General features: G+C 39.6%; 1 protein-coding gene across 2 annotated transcripts; it reads left to right on the forward strand.

Moving 5' to 3' along the window:
• Positions 1-27,962, forward strand: SLC15A1 (solute carrier family 15 member 1). 2 transcript variants are annotated; one of them, XM_042458687.1, is made up of 17 exons: positions 1-117; positions 1,511-1,610; positions 2,763-2,853; positions 3,604-3,687; positions 4,518-4,600; positions 5,454-5,540; positions 7,052-7,141; positions 8,038-8,082; positions 8,477-8,509; positions 8,612-8,700; positions 9,328-9,409; positions 10,324-10,449; positions 17,350-17,502; positions 18,523-18,572; positions 20,492-20,599; positions 21,483-21,576; positions 23,663-23,815. In XM_042458687.1, exons 1-17 carry the CDS (start codon positions 71-73, stop codon positions 23,672-23,674), a joined length of 1,374 nt encoding a protein of 457 aa, XP_042314621.1. In that variant the 5' UTR covers positions 1-70; the 3' UTR covers positions 23,675-23,815. The 2 variants fall into 2 exon arrangements, with proteins under 2 accessions (XP_042314621.1, XP_042314622.1); XM_042458688.1 differs by lacking the exons at positions 1-117; positions 1,511-1,610; positions 2,763-2,853; ... (3 more) ...; positions 7,052-7,141; positions 23,663-23,815 and adding exons at positions 7,604-7,653; positions 24,893-25,039; positions 25,652-25,759; positions 27,220-27,962.
• Positions 27,963-27,997: the final 35 nt, after the last annotated feature.

The raw sequence follows: 27,997 nt of genomic DNA on the forward strand, positions 1-27,997 counted from the left end.
CATTATTTCCTTGTCCATTGTGTACACAGTTGGGCAAGCAGTTTTGTCAATAAGTTCCATAAATGATTTGATGGATGGAAACAGGGATGGTGTACCAGATGACGTTAAGATTCCTGTGTAAGTTTCAGCACTCATTTCTGTCTCCCACATGAATGCACATTGGGGCATACTAGAGATTCAATGTACCACAAACCCTCTGTTTACTGCTGTTTAATTGTTGTAGCCTTGGCTGTGCTCTTCACATTGTCCTATTACTCTTATTGCCCTCAATAAAATTGCAAATGTGCTTTGCTGGAGGATGCATGCGTTTTGATGACTCTCTGAAGACTTTAAATTGTTTAACTATGGAACATTTGTAATCTCCACTCTCATTTTACAGAGGAAATTGTATATTTTATAGCATGTGCTTGCAATGTAATTGCTAGAAGCATACAAATTTTGTTAGAAACATGCTTTACATTTTGCCCTTTAAGGTAAGCAGATGCATCAGATGTAGCTTTCTCCAATGTACTAATTGGTATGCATAAGAGGACAGAAAAATTATGTGGTCCACAGATTCAGAAGCAACAAAAATAAAAAAAAGAAAAGAAAAAGAGGTTCACTTAACCATACACAAAGCTTGTATGAGTACACTTTTTCTTATTACAGCCGTCTTTATTGGTGGTCATCTTTGAAGATATTGTTTACATTAAAAATTATTTTTGTGGTAGTTAGACTTGGCTTTGTGGGCTATCCATGTGGACCCATAATTCTAGAATACCACAACAGTGTCAGGTCTAAATATCAAAAGAATGAAAACTGAAACATAAACTCAGCACATCAACGGTCAACTATGGAATATAAAGAAGCTGTCTTGGATAAAATAGCAACTAACATTTATTTGTTTAGTACTATGTTTAAATCTTAGCTTGTCTTGCACCAATAGTTGTGCATTGACTTCACAATAGTTGATTTCACAGTAATCCATCTTTGGGATGAATAATATACTATGTGTCATGATCCCAGGGGATTACTGGAGGTTACCATATGTAACATTGTGGGAAAGAGGGGGCCCCAGACTAGTTGTGATTGATGTCATGTTTAATGTGCACAAAACCCCAAGAAATTAAGCAAAATGATGGCAGAATGATAGCCTTACCTGAAATCACCTCATGCATCTATTCCCTCTGTTACTCCTTAAGAGATTTTTATGGCAAGGAGAAGATAGAAAATAAGGTGCAAAAACAAGGGTTACAAAGGGAAGGTGATAGTGGATATTTTCTGAAGCTCCTGTAAAATACAGTGAGTGAGGAAAGGTAAATGCACGATAAAAAGTCTTGTCTATCCTGGGTTAAGTGGGGGTTTTTTTGCAGCCCCTCCCCCCCACTTAGTTGGATTCATTCAAAATGCAAAAATTTAACCCAGATTTTACCTGTATTATTTTCACCATCTGAATAACCCCTAGGAGTGCTCTCAGTCATTTGATCCCATAGCATATTTGTAAATACATTTTTTCTTGTTGCTGTTGCAGTGTTTTCTCTATGATTGGTTTAGTCCTGATTGCTTTGGGAACTGGTGGAATCAAGCCATGTGTAGCAGCTTTTGGTGGAGATCAGTTTGAAGAACATCAGGTATAACAGTATTTTGTTTCAAACTCCAACTCAGTGATTGGTGAGAAGTTTCAAAGATGCATTGTTTTATTGAGCTTCATTGCTTGTAGAGGAGGAGGGAGTGAAATTGCAAAAAGTGTGACATTTTCCTGTGTTACATTACAATTGCAATGTAAGTTGGTTATGCCATAGTTTTCTACTAAAAGGGAACTGATTATAAGCAACTAATTATTTTTCAATTAGGTATTTCCAAGATCTGTCAAATCCTTCTTGGTGCATTTACTCACAACTTTAATAACAAAATTGGCAACTTTGCCCCTGATAATTTAAGAATTTTGTGGATTAAAAACCCCATTATGCATTAACTCTATCTACAGTATTTCACTCCCAAGACTAAATAAAAAGACATGAAACTTTTATTTCTTATTTATCATTAATAGATGCAAGATCATGCTTACTTATAGCAGTCATGCACTTTAGCATATACAGTTATGCCTCCAGATTCCTTAGCCACAGATTCAACCATCCATGGCTTGAAAATATATATATATATTTTAAATTCCAAAAAGCAAACCTTAATTTTGCTATTTTCTATAAGGGACACCATTTTACTACACCATTGTTTTTAAATGGACTTGAGCATCCACTGATTTTGGTATCCATGGGGGGTGGACTGGAATTAAACCTCAGTGGATACCAAAGGCCTATTTAAGATGTCTTAAAGTGAGGCATCTGTATAGTGATCTTTGTTCTTTACTCATTACTAAATAACTGCTAAATTAGATGTTCTCTGCTCAGGGGTTAAGACACTGACTCTGACAATTGTAAGATTGGCAGGTCGGCAGTTCAAGGCCTAGAGACGCTACATGAGGGAGTGAGCTCCCACCACTAGTCTCAGTTTCTGTCAACATGGCAGTTCGAAAGCATGTAAAATTGCAAGTAGATAAATAGGTACCACTTCAGTGGGAAGGTAACAGCGTTCTCTGCAGTCATACTGGCCACATGATCACAGTCATCTCTGACAACACTTCAACTTAGCAATGGAGATGAGCACCGCCAGGACGTGACTAGACAATCTTATAAAGGAAAAATCTTTACCTTTTTTACTATTTTATAATAAACACTGAATACAGTCATGGGTAGTTTATACCAAGTTTCTGTTTTGCGTTTCAGGAAAAACAAAGAAGCAAGTTCTTCTCTATATTTTACTTGTCCATTAATGCTGGGAGCCTTCTTTCCACTATAATCACACCAATGCTGAGAGGTAAAATTTTCTCCTGTATGTATAAATCTATTTTAGAAGAACTGTTTATTTCAGACTTTGGCTGATGAAGAACTTGACATCATGTTCAGTTGTCTTCATCTATAAAGGCGAAATATTTGGTGAATGTTGTGATAGTGGTATCCCACCATTATCTTAGTCACTAAGGGAAATACAACTGTATGGATCTTGGCTTACATCTAAGGAGATTATTGCACAGGACTTGGATGAGACTATCCTCGACGGATGATGGATTTTACTGCACTCTGCCATGGTCAGGCCATAAGCAGCCCCTATGAATTTTCCATCCTAGAAAATTTCCCATTCTTGAAATACGGGCTGCCTATGGCTGCCTATGGGTCCGACTATGGGAGATTGTTGTAAAATCCATCACTGAAGGGATAGTCACATCTACCTCCCGTGTGATAGTCTCCATAGTAACAAAAGGGCTACTATTTAGATTATAAAACAGTATCGCTATGGCATCTTCTAAAGACTGTAAGAGACAACAGTTGCTCAGTGAGGACCTCCTGTTCACAAAAAAGTGTAAAGAAGTTTGGTGTAAAAAAATATAGCTATCTTTGCCCTCAGCTATCCAAATATGAACTAAAATCCCTGAGATTAATCAAGAGCTGTTGTTCTTGAACTTGGCTTTTGCGTAATCACCAGAATTTGGTAGATCAGATATGGCCTTCATAGGCTTCTGTTCCAGAAGAATTCTGATTATGTCTCCTGCTCATTTCTTTTATTAAGGGGTGGAATGCGGAATTCATGTCAAGCAAAAATGCTATCCTCTGGCATTTGGAGTCCCTGCTGTATTAATGGCTGTTGCACTTGGTATGTTTTTTTCCTTTCATTTTAATTTACTTTAATTTGACAAATTTGGGGATAGGGAGGAATTGCAGTAATGTATTTGTAAATTTTTAAAATCCATTCATTCATTCATGCCCTCAAGGAGTCTCCACAGCCATGCTTCCAAGAGTCCAAATGTGAAACAATTTTGTTAATCCATCACACACACACACACACACACACATACACACACAGATTTTAAAAAATATTTTTATTTTTTATTTTTTATTTAAAAACATCAGATAATACCAAATGTTCACTTTAACCACATGAAAAATGCACATGCAAATACTTTTAGGCTGTGCATATGATATTGTAATTTAAAGGTATAATTTTAATTTTGTTAGCTGTTTATGTCATAACTGTTGCCATTACATGTCCCACATAATATGTGGGGATTATGATTTATGAATAACATTAGTCCAGAATACATTACCAAGGATTCTATATGGTGTGGCACGGGAGGAAGTCAACAGGGTCAGTGACATCATGAGTTACTGCACCGGGTGATGCCAACCCTAGTGATGTCACTGACTGGTGTAGAGGCTTGCTATGCTACTGCTACAGTGACATTCTTTGTTTGCTGAGGTGGTAAGCTATATGAAATAAAGAGAAAGTTATTTAATACAATTCAGAACAGTATACAGTCATGTGAGCTGCTGATTTTGTCTACTGGGATTTCTGTATCAGTTCTTAGAGTGGTTGCAATGGCCCCAGGTAATTTGCCCCAGGCTTATTCTTTCTGATATTTGCTTGCTCTTTCTGAGATTTCAAAAGCTTCATCACATGGTGGTTTTCTTTTTCTCCTTCTGCAGTTGTATTCGTAGCTGGAAGTACAATGTACAAGAAAGTTGAACCACAGGGCAACATAATGGTCCAAGTTGCTAAATGCATAACGGTAAGCAATACGAAGTACAAGGGGAGCATTTTCAAGGATCACTGTGTATTTCTGAGCTTATCAAGAGAATATTGTTTGGCAAACATAACTTTTTTAGACTACATACCACAGAATCCCCCAACCAAGACAGCCAATGACCTTTTCTTCTGTGATGTGCCATTTATAGAATGTCTTTGCCTTGGAGACCCAATTGAGGTTGACATTGACTTAATTCTGATCCCCCCCCCTTTTTTTTTTTTTTACAAAATAGCTTTTCATTAAAGCCTTTGAGGCCTAACTAATTTCTTCCAAAATGCTTATGTACATAGTTTTAAACTTTTAACCACATAAATTGTTTTTAACAAGCAACTTGTTTAATATGTTTTAGACTATTTAAATTATTTTAATGGTTTAATTTCTAAATTATTATAAATTGTTTAAATCTATTTTACTTGTTTAAATCGATTTTACTTGTATGCCATTCCCTGCAAACTGAGAACAAAGCAGAAAGGTGGGAAGAGGAGGAGAGAGAAACTGGGACATTTTAAAAACATCAGAAAAAGAAGGAACACAGAGGATTCATTAGGACTGACCCTACCGAACTGGGACAGTTGGAGGTGTGATACACTGCCCTGATTTCTATCTTACCTGTCTGCCAAAACACAGAGCTCAAGGTGGCCAATAGCAGCAAACGTCAAAATAAAAATACAATTAAAACATTTAAAAAAGTATTAAAAATACAGTTAAAACATGTGAATTGTTTACATTTCTATTTCAGTTTGATAAATCATGGAAATTGTTCTGTCTGTAAGAACTTATTAAAATAATCAGTAATAAACAGCATCACTAACAATTTGAAATTGTTCTTTTGCAGTTTGCTATTGGAAATAGATTCAGGCATCGCAGCAAACATTTTCCAAAAAGGGAACACTGGTTGGACTGGGCTAGTGAGAAGTATGATGTAAGTTGTGCTATTTGTACAGAACTAAAGTCTTTGCACTTTGAATTGATTTTCTCTTGTTAAGTGACACGTTTTTGTCAAAGCTATCTACAGTAGCACCCAGAGTACATTGTAAGGCATACATATTAACATGAACAATTACTGAAGTGTGTGGACTGCATCAGATGACACTCTAAGATGGGAGTTGAGACCACTGCTTCCCAAACACCTGCCTTTTGTCAGAAACAATCTGTGGCATTCACCTGCATCACTTCAAAACTCTAAAGAGATGGTGTGAATGGGGTGAGCTTCAGCTCAGTGGGAAGAGAAAGAAGAGGCCCCAGGTTTTAAAATAAATTAAAATTTTATTTTTTACATTTTTAAATTCTTTAAAATATTCTTTAAAAATATAACATCTTACCAAATTTTCACTTTAACCACATGGAACTATGTATATGTAAATACATTTAGACGGTGTTTATGATACTGTAACTTAAAGCTATAATTTTAATTTTGCTAGTTATTTATGTCACAACTATTACTATTACATTCAGTGATATACAGGAATTATGATTTATCAGTAACATTAGTACAAAAAACATTACTAAGGATTTTGTATGGTATGCAAGGAAGTAAATGGGGGTGGTGACACCATGAGTTTCTGCATTGGGTGATCCCTAACCCTAGTGATGCCACTGCATATTAAGATACTTCTTTTGGTGTCTGTTAACCTTTCTACAATATGTAATTTCCAAGTCCAGTAGTACATAACAAATCGGTTTCTGTGTGACCAGCACTTGGAACCTTTAGTGTCTTTAAGACACAACAAATGCTACTTCTTCTCTCAAAAACACTTGCACTGAGTTGTATTTTGTAGCTGCCTGTTCTGTAAGTCCCGAGTAAGTCATGAGACACTGCAGGAAACAGAAGATTGACATCAGTAAATGTAATTGACACATTTTTTGGTTCTCTGATAGATTTATTTGATCTCTGGAATTGTGATTAAATCAGTTTAATTTACTGATTGAATCTTTGGCAGATAAGGACTGCTTGTCTAACTTCTGACACCTACAATAGAGGCAGCATTATTTGAGCAGACCAGGACCCAATTTCTGATAGCTGGGAATGTGTTCTGAATGCTCTTTCCCCTAGTTTTGTAATATGGGAATAACCATGGTGTCACCTCTTATCCTGCACTATTAGAGCACCTTGGGGTTCAGACTGGGCTTTGGAACTACAGCTGATATTGTTTTAATCCTGACATGTTTTTAAATTTGGACTATCCTTACTGTTGATTCCAAATACTTTTGATTAAAGACAGTAATCTAATATTGCAGGATGCAACTTTGAGAAGTGGATATAGGAAGATGGGCAGGCGTTCTGTCTCCCAGTTGACAATTGATATGCTTCAGGAGATCTCATTGTGTATTCTAATCTATATTGTCACTATCAGTTCCAATCTGTATATGGGCAACTTTATCATTTTACAGAGATAATACTTTAACATCTCTTGTATTCTTCCTCTGATACAGAAACGGCTTATTGTCCAGACTAAGATGGTTTTGAAAGTTTTGTTCCTGTATATTCCTCTCCCTATGTTTTGGGCACTTTTTGATCAGCAGGTAAATTACTAAAGAATATTCATAAAGTGGGTGATGATGATACTGGAATAATTAAAGCTTTTCTATACTTCAGCTCAGCTGTGAATCAAAATGGTGAATGTGGTCAAGAAATCAGAGCAAGACATGGAACGCTATGAAGGGACTAGATAAGATTGCCAAATGTAAAGATATATCATTAAAAATGGAAGCCAGAATTAATCTACATCACTGTATTTCTAGTTTTCCTAATTGTGTAAACTGGACAGTGAAAAACACTGGCATGAAGAGAATCCTAACTAATTTGAAATGTGTTGCTGGAGGAGATTTCTGTGTATGCTAATTACTGTAAAAAAAGGCAAATAAATAGGTCAGAGAGCATCTGATTCTCCCTAGAGGCCAAAATGACTAAACTGAGGCAGTTATTCTTTTATTCTGATATTAAAGCTGACAGAACAATTGTACCTGGAAAGCAAATCACATATTCACTAATATAACATAATGTAAGAAGAGCCCCAGTGGATTTGTAAATTATGGTTTGATACATTTTGTTTTTGTTTTCCAAGAAGTCCACAGGCCAACAAAATTATCTTTAAAATATTTGTCAATAATAATAATAATAATAATAATAATAATAATTTTTATTTGTATACCGCTTTTCCTCCAGATCAAAGCAGTTTTATTGATTTAATTTTTAACCTGATTCCTACCCAGGCAAATGCTCTCAGAGGAGTTCATAAACAGATTATTTTGGCAGTCTTAATTATAGATTATTTTCTTAATTTTTTACCCACCTTCCCTTAAACAGTGACCTGGAGTGTACGAGTAAAACAAGTATTCTTGATATTCTGTAAGCGTATGTTCTGACAAAATTTAATTACAATTATTTGCTAAGAAACATCTCTTACTTTGTTTCAAAGGGATCACGGTGGACACTGCAAGCCACAACCATGGATGGAAATTTTGTAAGTTATTTCTTTAACTCCTTCAGCTTGACTGAATTCTAGTCAGGTGTTTGGGAAGTATTTTTATGCATGAACAGCTGTGCATCCCACCGAAAGCACATTTGACTTGCGCTTGCATTTCCTGCTGTAGCAAGACATGTGCCTGTCTTTAATATGCATGAGTACCCTTATTTATTAGTATGTATGTATGTATGTATTTAAATATCTATACCCCACCCTACATCAAAAATATCTTAGGTCTGCTACCAATATATGGAGCTGTAATTGAGGACTCACAGCTCATTACAGTAGTATAATCCAAGGGTAGCTAGATTGGCACAATAATATTTCAAGTGTTGATTTATGAATGTTTTAAAAGTATGATATACATCCTCTCTTTTCTCCTCTCCTTTAGGGTGCTGTTCAGATTCAGCCAGACCAGATGCAGGTACAGTAAATATCTACATCCATATTTTCATCTCTTTCCAACAGACCTTTTAATGGTGTTTGAACAATCTCCACTTTCTCATGTTTTATTCTCTCTCAACAGACTGTGAACCCAATACTCATTGTTATAATGGTCCCAATTGTGGATGCTGTGGTTTACCCTCTGATTCAGAAATGTCGCATAAATTTCACGTAAGTAAAGTTCGCTGTTTAGAAACTGCTTTCACCTCTAGCATATACAGTAGTGGTATTAGGACACATACAGTGTCTGGGTTTAGTATAAAGTAATTTGCAAATCAACTTCAAAATGGTGGATGAAAAGGAAAATACACATGTGGTGGGGATGGGATGAGAATATGGCTCTTTCCTTCTATCGGTCTAAAATATGTGCAACAGCACTGCACTACAATTTGCCTAGATTATTTAGCTACTCTGTTCAATTAACTGGAGAGCTGTAGTGATCTCCTTTTGTACAATAAGAAAGCCCCCACTTCCTTAAAAAGAAAGAAACCCCAGCTTGGCTTCTGACATGTGAGATGTGATGTGTATACTGCACAGTCAGATCATGTCCATAGTGTTGTCCTCTTCACACCAGTCATAGAAAGTGACCTGAATCAGCTGCACCATTAGGCAGCATGAGGCAACTGCTTCAAGTGACAAATTATGTGGGTCAAAATCCAATAGCCATTAAGCTCATTTGGAGTATAAAGCCTGGCATGCTTTCCTAAAAATGTGGCAATAATTTTCAGTAGTTTAATAGCAACAGTGGATTTTGGTTAAGCATGTTCCTAAATATCTGCTTGCTCCCTTCTGCACTAGGCCTCTGAGGAAGATGACAGTGGGTATGTTGCTGGCAGCTCTGGCTTTTGGGGCTGCTGCTTTGGTGCAAGTACAAATAGATGTAAGTAAAAAAAAAATCTAGCAAAATTCTATGAAGAGGACTTTTATTTAGCTTTTAACATTGTAATAATGGATATTGGTGTTAAAATACAGGTTGTTTAAAATCTGATGCTTTTAGTTTTACTTAGTATCATGGAAACCCAATGATAAGAAGCTTTTCAATGGCACATTCTGGAATTAAATATGCAGAGCAAATTTAAATATATTTATCTTCATACTAAACATTTTAACATTCCTGGTTGATTCTTATCAGACAAGATGGCAGAAAGATCAGGTGGATGATACTGACTGGGGAAGACAGTGAAATGGAGTAAATCATTAGGCAATAAAGTATTTGATCAGAATTAGGAGTGGGGGGTGTTGTGTTTGGAGGCCTAAGTTCTCAGAAGTCAGACTGTAGGCTCTTCAGGTGTTTAAAAGATGCTTTATTGTTCTGCAATCCTTCCTTATCCAAGGCCACCGGCCAACTGTTCTACCCTTCCTAAACACACAGCAGAAATCCTGGGATGGACTATCTACACCTAGTCCAAGCCATCACCAAATTCCTTGATATAGATCAAGGAATGTATCTGCTGAAAATACTACAAGAGGGAGAAAAATCCCATAAGGGAGAACCATATTTCAGTGTTATAATACAGTCAGCCCTTCCCTGATGCGGAGGATCTGTTCCAGACCCACCCACCCCGCATAAGGGAAAAAACGGGTATGCTCAAGCCCCATTAGAAGTAATGGGACTTGTGCTTGAGGCCTTCGTGGTGATTCTGTTTATCAGGAAAGCAGTGTAAAGCAATGATAATATTCTGTTATCAGAAGCTTGAGACTACTCTGAAGAAATATTGCAATTTCTATATCCAAGAAATTTTATAGCATAGACTGTGATATAATGGCATTCCTTATCACTTTCTTCCACTGCAGAAAACTCTTCCAGTCTTTCCTAATGAAGGCGAGTCTCAAATCAAAATAGTGAATCTTGGAAATGATAATGCAACGGTTTATTTTCACGCTAATGAGAATACTGTTAATTTGAGTCCTTCGACCTGGGTAAGTTTTAGCATTAATCTTATGTTTGACCGACGATCTGCGTCTGAGCATCGACAGGGGCAGTGTGACCCTGTTGGTGCTTTTAGACCTCTCAGCGGCTTTTGATACGATAGATCATGGCATCCTCTTGGATTGCCTGAGGGGGCTGGGAATTGGAGGCACCTCATTGCAGTGGTTCCATTCCTTTCTCTCGGGCAGATCTCAGAGGGATCTCGCTGGGTGAGATCATTCGGAGTTATGGAGCTGGGTGTTATCAGTACACTGATGACACCCAAATCTATTTCTCCATGTCTCATTCGTCGGCCTTGAATTCTGATGGTGTCTCCTCTCTCACTGAATGTCTTCGGGCAGTAATGGACTGGATGAGGAAAAACAGATTGAGGCTGAATCCAGACAAAATGGAAGTGCTCACGGTAGCGGCCCCGAAACCAAGAATTGGGTTACAACCTTCAGTCCTGGACGGGGTCACACTCTCCATCAAGGACTGCTTTCGCAGTCTGGGGGTGCTCCTTGACTCGTCGCTCCTGATGTCAAACCGGGTAAATGCGACAGTCAGGAGCGCCTGTTATCAGCTTTGGCTGATACGCCAGCTGTGCCCTTTTCTGGAAGTAAGGGATCTTGAGACTGTTGTGCACGCGCTGGTAACCTCACGTCTAGACTTCTGTAATGCGCTCTACATAGGGCTACCCTTGTGCTTGGTCCGGAAACGGCAACTAGTACAGAATATGGCAGCCAGAGTAATTTCTTGAACATCCAGGAGGGACCATATTACCCCAGTTCTAAAGTCCCTCCACTGGCTGCCCATTAGCTTTCGGACCCAGTACAAGGTATTGGTTATCACCTTTAAAGCCCTAAATGGCTTGGGTCCAAACTATAATAATAATAATAATAATAATAAAATTTATTTTTATACTGCTTTTCCAAAAGATCAAATCGGTGTACACAAAATTTAAAACCAGTTACAAACACATCATAAAATAGATAAAACTAATAACACAATACAATATACAAATCTAAAACAATCATTCAAAAGGGTGAGCCAGGAAGTTGATGGGATCAAAGTACACTAGTTCATTTTCCAGAGGGGAAGGCTTGAGAGAAGTGGAAAGTTTTAGCCTCTTTTTGAATGTTTGTAGAGGGGTGATCAGGCGGAGTTCCTTGGGAAGACTTCCAGATTTTTGGGGCTGCTATTGAGAAGGCCCTCTAGGATGTAGTATTGTATTTAGATGATGGAATTTCTAGCAAGTTCTTCCCGGTTGTTCTGGGTGTGTGGGGCGGATTATATGGGGAGATGCGGTCCCTCAAGTAACTCGGGCCCAAGCCATATAGGGCTTTATAGGTAATAACCAACACCTTGTATTGTGCTCGGAAGCGAATAGGCAGCCAGTGGAGATCTTTCAGAATAGGTGTTATATGGTCAAACCAGGATGCACCGGTGACCAATCTGGCTGCCATGTTTTGTACTAGCTGAAGCTTCCGGGCTTGGTACAAGGGTAGCCCCATGTAGAGTGTATTACAGAAATCTAGACGAGAGGTTACCAGAGCGTGTACCACAGTTTCAAGGTCCCTTTGGCCCAGGTAGGGTCGCAGTTGGCGTATCAACCGAAGTTGATAGCAAGCACTTCTGACCGTCAAATCTACTTGAGATGTCAACTGCAGAGACGAGTCCAGAAGTACTCCTAGACTGCGAACTTTGTCCTTCAGGGGAAGCGTGACCCCATTCAGGACAGGTAGATAAATTTCCTTCCCCGGGCCTGGGGAACCTATCACCAGTACTTCCGTTTTCTCTGGATTCAGACTGAGTTTGTTTTCCCTCATCCAGCCCATTACCGACTCTTTGGGACCGCCTTCTCCCCTACAATCCTCCCCGCGCACTCTGCTCTTCTGGGAGAGGCCTACTTCAGCCACAAAAATCTAGGCTCTCGGCTACCTCCCAGAGGGCATTTTCCATCGTCGCCCCCAGACTGTGGAATGGCCTGCCGGATGAGATCTGTCTGCTTACATCCTTAGACAGCTTTAAAAAGGCTGTTAAGATGGATCTCTTCCGGCAGGCCTTTCCAAAATAGAGAATCTGGCCTCAGAAAAACGTCTGGGAATAAGATACTGCCGCTCCCATTGATTGCTTGCTGAGTGATGTTGTTGACCTTCTGGTCAGTTTTTAAGTTGTATGTTTTTTTGTAGTTGTTGTTTTAAATTTTGCATTGGATTTGATACTTTTTTAATTGGGGGAGGGCACCAGGGATTTTATATGTGCTGTATTTTTAACTTTGTTAGCCGCCCTGATTGTTCACAGAGGGGTGGGATACAAATAAATTATTTATTATTTATTATTATTATTATATTTCATTGCAACATCCAAAGTAAACTTACTAAATTAAGATTTCTCACCCTTAATTGAAAACTAGCAAGCTACTTTCTTATTATTTGAATTTATTGACACATTTGAAGTACTGTATCATCTGTGGAAAGGTAGTATAACTTTGAAATACATGTGTACAATCACACTTGTGTAGGAATATTCTGCAGGCTGCAGATGATTAGACAAAAATATAAATGTTTTAACTTACTCAAAAGGGCCAACCTGGTCTGAGTGCAGCACAGTCTTGTTTGTTCTAAAAAAAAGAAAGAAAGAAAATCTTCCTTTAGTTTACTTTATTTAATCCTCATTGAAACAGACAACCCTCTAGTCATGTTGTGTGGGAAAACTGCCTAACTAGACCTACATGGTATGGTAGAAAACATGAAAATATGTTAAGAATTTTAGACGTGAGAAATGCAGATTTTTTTTTTACCCAAAAATCTACTATATCTTTTGAATTTGTGTTAGTTGTTATTTATTTTTCAAACAAGTTAGGCTGGCAGCTACTCAAAACAAGTATTCCACTTCATATGAACTTTTGTTTTCTTGCAGTTGGTTTTGGGAGGGGGGCGGTGTGCCCTCAAGTTGCCAGTCAACTTATGGCAACCTCATGAATTTTGTAGGGTTTCCTTAGGCAAGGAATATTCAGAGGTGATTTTCCAGAGAATGCCCTTAATTCTGCCCTCATCAATTTAAACAAACAAATAAATTCTGTTGGTGTTGGTCATTTTTATGCTGCAAACTACATTGGAATTCTCATGAGGGTAAAAAACACACTCACATTCGGGCACTAGATTGATTTTTTTTTTAAAAAAAACCTGCCTGTACAGTATAAGGATGAATCCCCTTACATTTCTGTTTGTCTGATTTATATTTGACTGTTTTAATAGTGGGTATCGTGTGTCCAGGGATCATTGTCCTCAACTGTTATATTGTTCCAACCTTACCTCTTTCTGGTGTACATAGTATAGGCTTACATTTTGTCAAGATATTAATGTTCTCAGTTCAGGTGGTATGAAGGTATATTCATGTAGGAAGGCCACTTCTCTTTTTTGGCCGTGTTGGATTTGGGAGACAAAAAGAGTTGTAAAGTCCAGGAAATAAAATCTAGGGCTGAAACAGACCAACAGTAACCGCTGGCTTGGGGTGGCATGGTGTTCAGATGATGGAACCCAAAAGGTTCCAGGAAGCTCTAGAGGGGTTTATGGTTGGAAATGACGGCGACTCTGTTGATGCCCTGACCAACATCTGGGACACGGATCTCTCCAGGGCTATACACAGTATCGCTCCCAAGCGTCCTCTCAGGCCTGCTTCCAAAAAGAAGTCCTGGTATACGGAAGACCTCCGAGCAAGGAAGCGGGTACTGCGACGGCTAGAGCATGCCTGGCGGAAACACCAGCGCTTACCCGACAAGGCTCTCCTAGACCATCTTTTGAAGGACTACGGAGAGGCGATCGATGCAGCAAAGAACTCGTTCTTTGGTGCATGTATCGCATCCGCAGAGTCGCGTCCAGCAGAGTTGTTCAGGGTGGTCAGGGAGCTAACTCAGCTCCCTCCTGCCCCGAACCAGATCCTTGAACCTACTAAGGCCTGCTGTGACCAATTTAACAACTTCTTCGTGGATAAAACCTCTCGGATAAGCGAAGGTCTTGAAGCCAGTATTAGAGCAGAACCAAGAGTAGAGGCATCCAGAGCTTCCGTGGACTCCATTGTACTGGATCAGTTTGAGTCTGTCAGTACCGAGGATGTGGACAAGATCCTTGGAAGTGTTAGGAAGACAACTTGCTCTCTCGATCCCTGTCCCTCATGACTAGCGGCCCAGGGGGGCCGGCAGTAACTTCACTGTTACGCCGGATTATCAATACATCCTTGAGGGAAGGGCAATTTCCAACTAATTTGAAATTGGCCATTGTAAAACCTTTGTTTAAAAAGCCCTCCCTTGACCCCCTGTTGCATAACAATTATCGGCCAGTCTTGCTATTGCCATTTTTTGGGGAAGGTGATCGAGCGGGCGGTTGCAATCCAGCTTCAATCAATCTTGGATGAAACGGATTATCTAGACCCATTTCAAACTGGCTTTCGGGCGGGTTACGGGGTTGAGATTGCCATGGTCGCCTTGGTCGATGATCTCCGTCTGGGCATGGACAGGGGTAGCGTGTCCCTGTTAGTGCTCTTGGACATCTCAGCGGCTTTCGATACCATAGACCATGGTATCCTTCTGGAGCGCCTGGCGGAGGTGGGTATCGGGGGCACTGCGCTCCAGTGGTTCTGATCGTACCTCTCTGGGAGGTTCCAGATGGTGCAGCTGGGAGACGTGTGCTCCGATAGGAGGGCCCTAACATCTGGGGTCCCTCAAGGAGCCATTCTGTCTCCCATGCTTTTTAACCTTTACATGAAACCGCTGGGAGAGATCATCCGGAGACATGGGGCGCGGGGTTATCAGTACGCTGATGACACCCAAATAGTCTTCTCTATGTCTCCGACTGATGCAGAGACTGGGGATGGCATCTCTCCTCTCGTGGCCTGTCTGGAGTCGGTAATGGGCTGGATGAAGGAAAACAGACTCAGCCTGAATCCAGAGAAAACGGAAGTACTCGTGATAGGTTCCCCCGGTCCAGGGATGGCTGTGGCTCCACCTGTCCTGAACGGGATCACGCTTCCCGTGAAGGACTCGGTACGCAGTCTGGGGGTGCTCCTTGACTCGTCGCTGCACCTTACATCTCAGGTGGATGCGACAGTCAGGAGCACCTGTTATCAGCTTCGGCTGATACGCCAGCTGCGTCCCTACCTGGCCCGGGGGACCTTGAAACGGTGGTACATGCTCTGGTAACCTCTAGACTGGATTTCTGCAACGCGCTCTACATGGGGCAACCCTTGTACCATACTCAGAAGCTGCAATTAGTGCAGAATATGGCAGCCCGACTGGTCCAGGGCCAGTCATATAACACCAGTGCTTAAAGATCTTCACTGGCTGCCTATTCGCTTCCGGGCGCAGTACAAAGTGTTGGTTATTACCTATAAAGCCCTAAATGGCTTGGGCCCAGGGTATCTGGAGGACCGCCTCTCTCCATATAATCCGCCCCACATACTCAGATCATCTGGGCAGCAACTTCTAAGAGTTCCAAAGGCTAGATTAGCTTCCACCTCTAGGAGGGCCTTCACCATCTTGGCCCCCAACCTCTGGAACTCACTGCCCCTTGAGCTCCGCTTAGCCACCTCCCTAGCCCAATTTAAGAAGGGGCTGAAAACCTACTTCTTCGAGCAGGCCTACCCCTGACTGTTTCGCTCCAGAATGCTCTCCCCCCCCCCGGTCCATCAGCATTGTCAAGCTGGCACAAATTTTATTGTTTTTATTGTACTGTGCTGTTTTTAAATTATGTTTGTATTATTATATTGTGTATGCCTTTTGCTGTACACCGCCCTGATTCTAAGAAGGGCGGTATATAACTAAATTTTATTATTATTATTATTATTATACATGCCCCGACTCCACGCACAAGCCGATGTCATGCCGCGCACCCGCCCAGATGGTGAGCAGCTTTGTGGCACTCTGGCAGCACAGTGTTCAGATGCTGCATGCCACATGTCTGCAGAAGAGCTGCTGCCGTGGTGGAAAGGGAGGCTTTTTTTGCGCTCCAAAAAGGAGCGTCATTTTACCACTTTTGGGGGGCCAGAAAAACACTGGATCAGGGCCGCAGCATGCTGTTGCCATAGCCCTGATTTGGTGCTCAAAGGGGCGGCATCAAGCCGCCCCTTTAGAGCCATCTTTACCGGCCCTAATTAGGAACACAAAATGAAGCTTCCTTTGAGATCCAAGCTGTTTCTGTCCTGTGCAAGGCTACCCACATATGCATACTATTTCTGGCCTAGAGAAGGTCAGTAGCTCTATATTTACATTTTTCGTTTTCTTTTTGGTTTTTACCCTGCATCTGATTTGACTCCAACAAATCTCTGAAGATCTGGACATTCAGTACAGAGAAACCAGTTTGGATAAATATCCATAAACATGAGCTGCAATTTGGTCTGCATTTTCCATTAAGGCAGTAGTGTTGCAGCCTGGGTCAGGCATTCCTGGTTTAGGTCTTTTCCTTCAGCTTTGGGAAAGATTAACTTTACTTACTAAAGTTTTTGTATTTTCATTACTGTATGTTAGGTGCTTTGGGGATTTAACTAGTCAGAAAAATAGCACGTAAATAGAAATAGAAAACTGAATTCCATTTTGACCCTGCTGGCTGTTCAATAAGGCCGAGTGGATAACTGACACAAAAAACATCTTCATTGTTCCACCTCTTATTTCTAGACTGTTGCCATTCCCCTTAAGGCTGCAATCCTATGTGCAGTTGACTGGAAAATAGGTTCTCTTAATTTATGTTCTTAGTAAAATATTCTGATTACTCAAATTTCAACATTTGGATGAATCAGGGGTAGGTATGGTTTGCAAAAACTAGGAGATATAATTGCCAGTACTCCATAGGAAAAAAAAAAATCTCCTGCATCAAAGGAATGCCAGCTGTTTAATTGTTCTTTCTCTTTATTTACAGACAGATTACATGCATTTTGAGACAGCAAAGCTAAATAATAATAATATCTCTATAACTTATGGAAATGGAACTCTAAACCAAGCTTATATTTATGCGGGAAAAGAACGACATACTCTTGAAATAACAAATAGAGCTAGAATCCAAGCTGAACTGGTAAATCTCTTTAATGTCATATTTAAGAAAACAGCCTCTTGTCTTGATGTAAGGGGGGAAGGGGGGATCAGGAAGTTAAATGCCAGGTACAATGTGCAACTACGTAGGATAGTTTACAAACAACCTGAAGGCATGATAATGTTGCTGCCTGTGAGTACTCATGCATCTTACAACCTGTAAAACATGTTTGATCAGAGATCAGCCAGGGAATATTTAAAATGTGGGTGCACAAGATCAGATAGCAGTAGGTTAATTGCAGTTCCTTCAGGTTTATGGAAAGCATCCTTTCTTTGTACATGGGATGAAAAAACTCAAATACAGAGGGCTCTGGTACATTTGCAGAGCTTCTGATCTTTGGATACTGTACTTTGGGTACTTTATTGTGAAACTGCCCTGCCTTGTTCACAGAATTTAAAAAAAAAAGTTTTAAGAGTGTCTCTCTGGATGACATTGTAGTTAGCTTTTAACTTGTGTTTTCAGACAGCTGCTCCAATCTTTTGCTTTTTAATTACCTGAAAAATAATCTGCAAAATGCCTTTTGATTGCTAATGCTAAGACTTCCCATTTAGAAGAAATCAGTTAATTCATATAAAATTCAGTATTTGTAAAGCTAATCAGAGTTCATCTTTCAGAAGAATGGTTTTAAATCCTGGTAGGAGACACTTTGTTGGCCATTACTATGATAGTTATGTAAGATTTAATCACAGTTAAGGCTGCTGTGCACATTCCAAGATGGAGAACACAATCCATTTTTGGTTGCCTAAGTTTTAAGTAATTGTAAAAACTTTGCATGCACTACTTCAGTGTAACACAGTGCAGGTGAGACCTGTTGAATGAACACTTAATGTAATAATTATTTGTGCAGTGCATTCAGTCAGAATGAACTATCTTTGAATATGAAGAATGTCTATTGTCAAAGTTCATTCTTGATACAAGAGAAATCAGCTATTTTAGGCAGAATATTACAGATCTGAGACACTGACTTGTGCTTCATTAACCCTAAACTGTCTTGTCTAACAGCTTGTGGATGGTCTCGTAGAAAAGCCAGATCAAGGAGTCAATAAGATCAGGTAATAAAAATTATAGTTATATAATACTATTTTTTTAAATTACATTTTCTTGAAAACAAAACACTGGTTTGAATTAACTTCATATTGTGGTATAAAGTTGTCTTCTTAATACCGAAAGTTGCATTATTTTTTTTAAACTCCTAAATATCTAATATTAGATCATACCATGCCAGTGGCATCACTAGGAGTGCGGATTGCAATGGTTAAACTCCAGATAAGGGGTGGCAACTGGTTGGGCCTTCCTTCTCCTTCAGGGTAGAAGGGGCAAACATGTGCCCTTCTTGGCTGCTCTGTTGCTGGGCTTTCTCCTTGGATAAAAAGCTTGGTGATGAATGAGAGGAGGGCGAATGTGCACCCTTTCCGGTGACTCTGCTGCTGGGCTTCATCCCTAGGGGAGAAGCCCAGTGACAGAGGAAAGGAGGAGCAAATAAGCCCCTTCTGTCCCCTTCTGTTGCCTCACTTGCCTTGCCAGGGCAACGCAGGGCAACACTACCCTTCCAGGGTCTGGCCCAGTGGCGGGCGACTAGGTGGCTGGAGTTAGCGGGAGGGGGTAGGGCATGCCACTGCACCCCCCTTCCCCCGCTGGCAGCTATTCCTAGTGGGTGTCTCATAGTGATACCACTGCCATGTGCATGATAGGAAATCATACTGCACCCACGGCTCATATGTCATTGGCCTCCTCCCTGGTCTACTCCACTGAACCGTCTTGTGGGGAGAGGACAGTTTGATGTGATAACATGTAATGTGTTGACCATCTCTAGGCATTGTCTAGAATGGGGAAATGGGACTGTTTTTACATTAATAAGGGAAGTTTAATTTAGCATGTAGTTATTTAACAAAGTAGTGGAGCAGGAAATTTGTTTTCAGGATAGCTAAACATTCATATATCTAAGAATACCTCAGAAAGTAAATGTCAAATAAAATGATATAAACATTAAGAAAGCAATATGAAATATGGATTGTAATATAACTACAGTATAAAATATCAAGAAAACCTCTCATCAATGTCTAATTGCCACTAAGTAACTAGAGATGCTTTATTTCTGACCTTTTGGCAAAACCCCCCACATCTTGAGCATCTTATAGTGGCAGCAAATGTGTGCACAGCTTGTTAGATATAAAATAAGGCATATATTGAGGAGTTAAAACAAGTAAAATTGGAAATTTCAGACAGTCAGCAATGAAATAATAATAATAATAGAGCGTAATCTGGCACATACAGTCGGCCCTTCTTATACACGGATTTTTTATACACGGATTTAAGCATACACGGTTTGAAAATGTTCCAAAAAAGTATAAATTTACCTTGATGTTCCATTTTTTATTAGGGACACCATTTTGCTATGTCATTATATTTTATGGGACTTGAGCATCCACGGATTTTGTTATACACGGGGGATCTTGGAACCAAACCCCAGCATATAACAAGGATCCACTGTATTTTTTTCTTCAAAAGTTGACACACTGCATTTTCCTGGTGTAAAACAAATAAATAATTCTCTACCAATCTTCTCTCAGTTTTTTCACAATATATATGGAAACCGCAAAGGGATATTCCTATTAATTAGTAAGACTTAGAGCTTGTCTACACAATTAAACTATGTACTCCTCATTCCAGTAAAATACGGATTCAACCATCCATGGCTTACATAACAGAAGTTTGGACAACCTTAATTGTGATTAAATCTAACATAACAGTAGGAGTTCAGGCTTTTTGCACCCTCTCCAAAAAAACCTCCATAAAATCCAAAGGAAAAAGGAAAAACAAATAAAAACCAGAGGAACCAGATCTACTCAATGTTTACTAAAACTACTCTGTATAAGAAGTAGAGCTGAACCATAATACTGTTTTGATTTCTTCAGTAAGTTGCTGATAAAGGTTTTTTTTAAAAATCTAACATGCATTTTCCCCCCTAAAGATTCATAAACAACTTGGATTCACCCATTAATATCACTATGGGTAGTACTGAGTTTCCAGATGTGCTGTATTTCTCTGCCACAAACTATTCAAGTTTTCCAAGGGGACAGTAAGTATTACTGCTATTTAACATTGCCTAGTGCTAGCTTTTGAAGAAGTGGGATGTTGTGTTACCAACAAGATCAAGTTTGTACTGAATTCTACTATTCTATAGCTCTTTGCAATCCAGCTACATTTTCACAGATTCAACCACCCATGGCTTGAACATATATATATATATATATATAGAGAGAGAGAGAGAGAGAGAGAGAATATATATAAAAAGCAAATCTTGATTTTATCATTTTATGTAAGGAATACCATTTTACTATCCCACTGTATATGATGGGATTTGAAATCCACATGGAGTCCTGGAACCAAACCCCAGCAGATACCAAGGGCCACTATGCTTAAATTTAAAGTGCCCAGAAGTGTTCATTCCTCCCTTTGACTTTTCAGCGCTGAGAAGGTTCAAAATATGTTTGTTGTGGTACTAGTGTTAAGTAAACAAAAACAATCTGGCACTGCTTTTTAAGGCTCTTGGACACAGGATTCTAGCTAGATGCTTTAGAACTTAGTGTCCTTGGCTTGCCCATTCTCCTTTAGCTTAACCTTCATATTTTTAAATAAAGATCACAGATCTCTTGCATTTGTTCCTTGTAAGGCTGCTCTTGAAGTGGAAAACAACACAATGTACTTTGATCACAAAACAGGAATACATGATGATGCAATGAGACAGTAGTCAGTAAACTATCTAAAACAATTTCTTGTCATGACAGCTTTAAAACATGGAAGTTAACTGGTTAACCAAATAAACATATAATAATTAGCTTGTAGCTAATGCATGTAATATGAATAGACAATGTTTATGATGCTACTTTTAATTCCTATAATTCCAGAAATACAAATATATAATTTCTAGACTATTCATATTCTTCTATTCCTTTTTGCAGACAAGATATTACTGTCAAAACCAACCTTTATGAGTGCAAAAGTCCATCTTTGTCATTTGGATATGGCAGTGCTTATACCATTATAGTAGACGGGGTAAGTTATAAAAAACAGAGTTTGGAGCTTCCCAAATAGTTTTGTATATACAGTTGTTCCTCCATATTTGCGGCTTTGACTTTTGCAGATATGATTATTTGTGGTTTTGATTAATATGTTCTCTCTAGGAACCTCTAGATCCTCCAGTGGAACTCTGTCAGACGTTGACCATAGAGTTGTGATGGAGAACCTAAAAGTTCCTTGAGAAAACACTTCTCTAGACATTTGTAGGTCCTCCAACATGATTCAATGATTAACTCCTGGCAGATGTTGACTGTAGAGTTGGACTGGAGGACCTGGAGATTCCTAGAGAGCTGTAGTCTTAGGTAAAAATAATAGTGTTTTTTATTTGTGGTTTTCTCACATTCACAGGGGTCCTTCGCCTCTAACCCCAGCGAATGTGGAAGGACCACTGTACTCATATTTAAAAATTGAAAGATCATTGTCAGTTGTACAAAACTACCATACATACTCGTGTACAAATCAACCTCATGTGTAAGTCAAGAGAAGGTTTTAGGGCCAAAATCATGGATTTTGATATGACCCGTGGATAAGTTGAGGGTAAAACTTAGGGGGGTATAACAAAGGCGGGTTACAGACCGCCCATTTGGGGCGGGCTGTACCCGCCCCTTTCCCTGGAGTATCGGGGCCTCAGTGGTCAGAATGGCAGCCGCTGAGGCCCCGATCCGCTGCTTTTCAGGCTGCGGGGAAGTGGCAAAACACCGCTTCCCCGCAGCCTGAAAAGGGGTGTCCCTGGGGCTTCAAGCCCCAAGGACACCCCGCAGCATCGGGGAGGAAGAGAAAGGGGCTGCTTGGCCTCTTTCTCCTTTGGTCCGCTGGGCGCAGCCATGTGAAGGCTGCACCCAGCGGACCAAACCAGGAAGGAGCTCCAAAACAGAGCTCCTTCCTGCTCTGTGCTAAGGGTGCACTAAGCGCCCTGGCGCCGAGCGAGGACGTCACGTCCGCGCCGCCCCGTATAGAGGTGGCACGGTCGTGACATCATGGCGGCAGCCGTGTGGAACGGCCGCCGCCATTTTGTGCGTGCGGAGTGCACACTAGGGTTAGGGGGCGGAAGCACCACCCCTTTCTAATCCTAGTGTGCGCTCCGCACACACAAAATGGCCCGTTTGTAACAGGCCAAAGAATCTAAAGTGGAAAATGCCACTTCTGTCCCTCCTTCTCCTTCTCTGGACCTCTCCCAGCCACCTAACACCACTTCCCTGGTGCTGGAGGAGAAGGTTTTAACATTGGTTGGGGAAGGGAAAGAAGTGGATTTAAATGTGAGATTTGGTGGGGAAAGAAGGATTTAACATGGAAAAAGGAAAGAAGTGGACTTAAATGTGAGGTTTGGTGGGGGAAGGTTTCAACGTGGAAGAGGAAGGGAAAGAAGTGAATTTAAATGTGGTGTTTGGTGGGGAGAGATGTCTTTAACATCGGATTGGGAAGGGAATCACCTCTTTCACACACACACACACACACACACACAAACACTCACTCCCTGCCGACAGCTCTTTCAAAAATCACACAGTGGTGCTTTTTTCAGGACCTTTCTAAGCACTATTAGTGCACTGACCCGTATATAAGTCAACATAGGATTTTACGGTAAATTTTTGGGCACAAATTTCATCGAACCATAGAGTTGGAAGAGACCGCAAGGGCCATCCTGTCCAACCCCCTGCCATGCAAGGGGAATACATAGTCGAGTATATGTGGTGTATCTACCTGGAACAGTAGCACATATTTGAATTATAATTAACTTTTTGGTCTTCTTGTTTTTCTTATAGTTTATTACACTGGTATCACATGTCAAAACATAATAGAATTAAGATTCCAAAGCAAAAGATATTTTGCTGAAGATTTTATTTCTCTTATAAGAAGATGTGCCTTAACAAGCACTAGAACTGAAGCAACTGACAATGCTACACAATAAACGTCACTAGGATGTTTTATATTTAAAACAATTAGGTACTGCTTTATAAATGTGAAAGCTTTTTATTTCAGACTTAGAATTCAAACTAAGTAGATGGTATGCTATGTACTGAGGATTTATGATGCTGGTTCTAGCAACTGTATTTCTATATTTCAGCTGAGTCTGTGATTTAGCAAATGCTAAACATTTGGGTCAAGTGGGAAGATATACACTAAAGAAAGAAACAGGATACCTCAGAGCCATATATCTGGCCTAGCAATTTGTGATCAGCACCAAAACAATGCTCACAGATCCTTTAAACACTCATTCACTGCCTCGTCATTCTTTCTGACCAAAAGTTTATTGGAAGGATGCTTTGTAAGTGTTGCTGTTGTATGACAACTGAGAGAGAATCCTACTAACGTACTGCATAACACTTTAAGATCTATCTGTATATCTATATCTACTTTCTTTGTCTATCTTCTGCAGATTTGTGATATAAAATTCAGCACTCAGTCTATAGCAAAATGTTTGCTTTTCATACAGATCTCAGTGAGCAGGACATTCCATTCATTTTGATGGAGAGAGAAAGTATCTTTATTCTGCCACTAAGAGAGCGGTGAGAGCCAGTGCAGTGTAATGATTTGAGCACTGGACTGGAGACCAGGTTCGAATCCCTGCACACCCATGGAAACCCACTGGTTGACCTCACTCAGCCTCAGAGAAAGAAAACCCTCTGAACAAATTTTGCCAAGAAAACCCTATGATAGGCTCACTTTAAAATTTCTAGACGTTGGAAACAACTTGAAGACCCACAAGCAGAAGAAGAAGAAGAAGAAGAAGAAGAAGAAGAAGAAGAAGAAGAGAGTGATAGGAACTTAGGTCCAAAGCACATTATAGAAATAATGCACTATGGGACCACTTTAACTGCCCTGGCTCAGTGCTGGGGAATCCTGGGAATTGTAGTTTGTTGTGGCACCAAAGCTCTTTGACAGAGAAGGCTAAATGTCTGACAAAACTACAGTTCACAGAGTTCCCTAGCATTGAGCCAAGGAAGTTAAAGTGGTCTCAAACTGGATTATTTCTGCAATATGCTTTGGACCTTAGTTGTGTACAGTATAGTTCTCATGTTCATCAGGAATCCCTGGACATACACATCTCAGAATACTTTGTTGCTGTTGTTCATTTATATATAGTTTAATCTGAAAGACCTTAAAATTGATTTGCAGCTGAAAGGGGGCTATAAATCTTTTGCTCATACGTAATGTGTCTTTACTCTCATTGTTTCTGCTCTAGGTATGTGTGATGGTAAAAGAAGAAAACAGTTTTTATATTTTGATTGCCTTTTTAAATGCCAAATATTTTAGTACTGTGTATTATTAATGAAATTTGGTTTTTCCTCTCCAGTGTGACAGCAATGGACTACAGCTCAAATACATTGAAGATATTCATGCCAACGCAGTCAGTATGGCTTGGCAAATCCCCCAGTATTTCCTTATTACTTGTGGTGAAGTTGTCTTTTCAGTGACAGGACTATCATTTTCATACTCCCAGGTAAAGTTACCTTTATAGAGATTTTACTTTTAATCGTAGTCCTGAAATACTGATAAACTGGCAAAGCATTGAGATTACTTCCAAGGAAAGGCATATAATAGTATTTAGAAGTGGGCCAGCAACACCTAAATCAAATGGTGTTGCTGGCCCACTTCTAAGTCCTATTTCAATATGGCTTATTCCTCTTCAGTTGTATCACTCATACTCTAATGTATACTATGGTACTATACAAAATGCTTGCCATGTGGAAACTAATCTAGTGTGGGCATATGAAAGTAAAGCTATACTGATTCCAGATTTCTGTACTACTACACACACACACATACACATATACACACACAAAATATCATGGACACGGACATAGTCTTAGCCCACCATCAGTTAAGAACTATGGGAGGTGAAAATAGTTGGAATATTAAATGCATTGTTTCCTTACAGTTGCAGGGTTGTTGAAAATACCGTAATACATAGATGTAACAGCCATTTTGTGACAGCTCCATTGATACTTTCTAGACATCTAAAATATACCCACTAGTTGGGAACCCCTGGGGCCCCCTGCTATATTTCAGAACAACATGCAATTGAATTAAATTACCTATTTTGATTTTGTAGGCACCTGCCAACATGAAGTCTGTGTTGCAAGCTGGTTGGCTATTGACTGTGGCTGTTGGCAATATCATTGTCCTTATTATAGCAGGAGCATCAAAGCTTAGTGAGCAGGTAAAGTAAATCAATGTTGACACTAAAGTTTTAATACAGGATGTAACTGTTACAAGCTGTACATGTGCTTTTATCAGTAAGATACACCAAGATATGGAAGAGGGCAGTTGCAGGTAAGTATCACACCATAGAACTGTGTCACTACACCAGAACTGCAGTTTTATTAGATGCACAACATGTAAAGATGTTGCTATGGCATGTGACAAAAAACAAATTCAGCACTACCTCTATATTGCCTAAAATTAGTTTTAGATGATAAAATCTTTGGTACCAGATCTACAAAGTCAATTGGGTAACCATGATTAGGTCTTTTTTCCAATCCTTGGGAGAAACCTGTTCAGAGTTGTATGAGGTAACAGGTGGTAGGTTGCGGAGTAGAGCCCTCTCTCATTCTCCTCTCTTCTCCTTCCTTCTTCAGCTATCATTCCCTTCCCACCCCCTCCTCTGTATAGCAATTAAACTTTCAGACCTGTTATTACAGGTTGAGTCCCCCTTATCCAGATTTCTGAAATTTGAAATATTCCAAAAAACAAAACTTTTCTCATGGGTGGATGAGATAGTGACATCTTTGCTGTCTGATGGATCAATGCACACCAACTTTGTTTTGCACAAAGTTTGTATCAAATTACCTTCAGGCCATGTGCATAAGGTGTATATGAAACATAAATGAATTTTGTGTTTAGACTTGGGTCGCATCGCCATGATATCTCATTATGTACTTATATGCAAATATAAGCATTCCAAAATCCTAAATAAATTAATAAATAAATAAAAACCCAAAACACTTCTGGTCCCAAGCATTTTGGATAAGAGAGACTCAACCTGTATGTCTCAGATGTAGCTTAGAGGTTAACAGCACAATCTTATGCGTGTCTGCTGAGAAGAAGTGGCATCATTAGTATTAGTATCATCTGGTGCAATAACTAGCCTCATGGCTGGAGAAAGGAGAGTTATTGCTTACTGATGGTGCGAGCGAGGCCTCTCTTTGCACTGCCCACTGAGCTTCACTACTGATACCCTTGAGGAAGAAATCTGATTAAATTATGCTACTTTGGTATTAGTTTTCATAACATCGCCACTTATCTCCCAATCTGTTTAGAATGACTCTTCTAGGAACAGTGCTATGTTTTGTACATTCCTCAACAGACTCTAATCATATTTAAATATAAATGTATGGTGAAAGGAGCAGTGTGTTTCTACTGACATTTGCAAAGTAATGCTTATGTGTTAATGCACCTAGGCTAGTAATAACTTTTGGCTGACCATACCTTCATATGATTTATTTTGGCTTACACTTAGTGGCATGCAATCTGTAGTGTAAATATAGTTGTAGAAATGTTATATATAAGAGATATTTGAGTAGTAATTGCATAAGTTTTCCTCTCGATGAAAATAGCAATAGTGTCAAATGCAAAAATCTCCTCTTACAAAATATCTTTGTTTCCCTTTTCTTTTTACAGTGGGTAGAATACGTTTTGTTTGCAGGTTTGCTCGTAGCTGTTACTATCATTTTTGCCATCATGGCCTATTTTTACACCTATGTGGACCCAGCTGAGGTGGAGGCACAACTTGTGGAGGAGGAAAACAAGAAGAGTGAAAAGGAACGGCAATTCTATGAAAATGGATCCCTCTCACAGACTAAGATGTGAATACATATGGAAGGGTGAATGAGAATGTGAACAGCCATTCGAAGAACTGTGTCTTTAGCTTGAGACCCATAAGTGCCACTGGGCAGGGATACATTTAGAGCATCAATAAAAGGCACATGTTCTTCTGAGGCCAAACATCAGGAAATTTGTTCTGTGGAGAAAATGAAGAAACCCCAGTCCTTTCTCAGAAGAATTTGCACTTTAAAAAAGGAAGGGGATTTGAATCTGTCTTCACCTGCCATTATGAAAAGACATTCAAAGTATTATTTTTATACTAATCTAATTTCATACTGTAGGAAAAGGAAAGTCCTCCCAGATCTAGGCATTTGTGTCTCATGTAAAATACAGTACAGAATCCTGGAGGTCTAAAGGCTTTTAACTGCTCCCATACCAATAATGAATGTGTTATACAAATGTACTTTTTCTGAAAACATGCATCTGAGCCAGCTGAATGTTTACAACCTTGGTGTTGCACTTGAAACGTCTGCCTTCATTTACTTCTGGAGGTCTCTGCCGAAACAAATTTCATGTAACAACAATGGTAGAAATGAACAAAGAGGAATTGCAAGTGGAATAAATCTTTGATTCT

Source organism: Sceloporus undulatus, chromosome 3 (genome assembly GCF_019175285.1).
Source record: "Sceloporus undulatus isolate JIND9_A2432 ecotype Alabama chromosome 3, SceUnd_v1.1, whole genome shotgun sequence".
Classification (NCBI taxonomy): Eukaryota; Metazoa; Chordata; class Lepidosauria; order Squamata; family Phrynosomatidae; genus Sceloporus; species Sceloporus undulatus.

Bases quoted from the DNA above. Each gene is read 5' to 3' on its own strand.
- SLC15A1 (XM_042458687.1), top strand. From the start codon at position 71: ATGGATGGAAACAGGGATGGTGTACCAGATGACGTTAAGATTCCTGT. The intron at 5,541-7,051 runs GTAAGTTGTGCT...CCTCTGATACAG, and splicing joins GGGCTAGTGAGAAGTATGAT to AAACGGCTTATTGTCCAGAC. The intron at 7,142-8,037 runs GTAAATTACTAA...TTTGTTTCAAAG, and splicing joins GGGCACTTTTTGATCAGCAG to GGATCACGGTGGACACTGCA.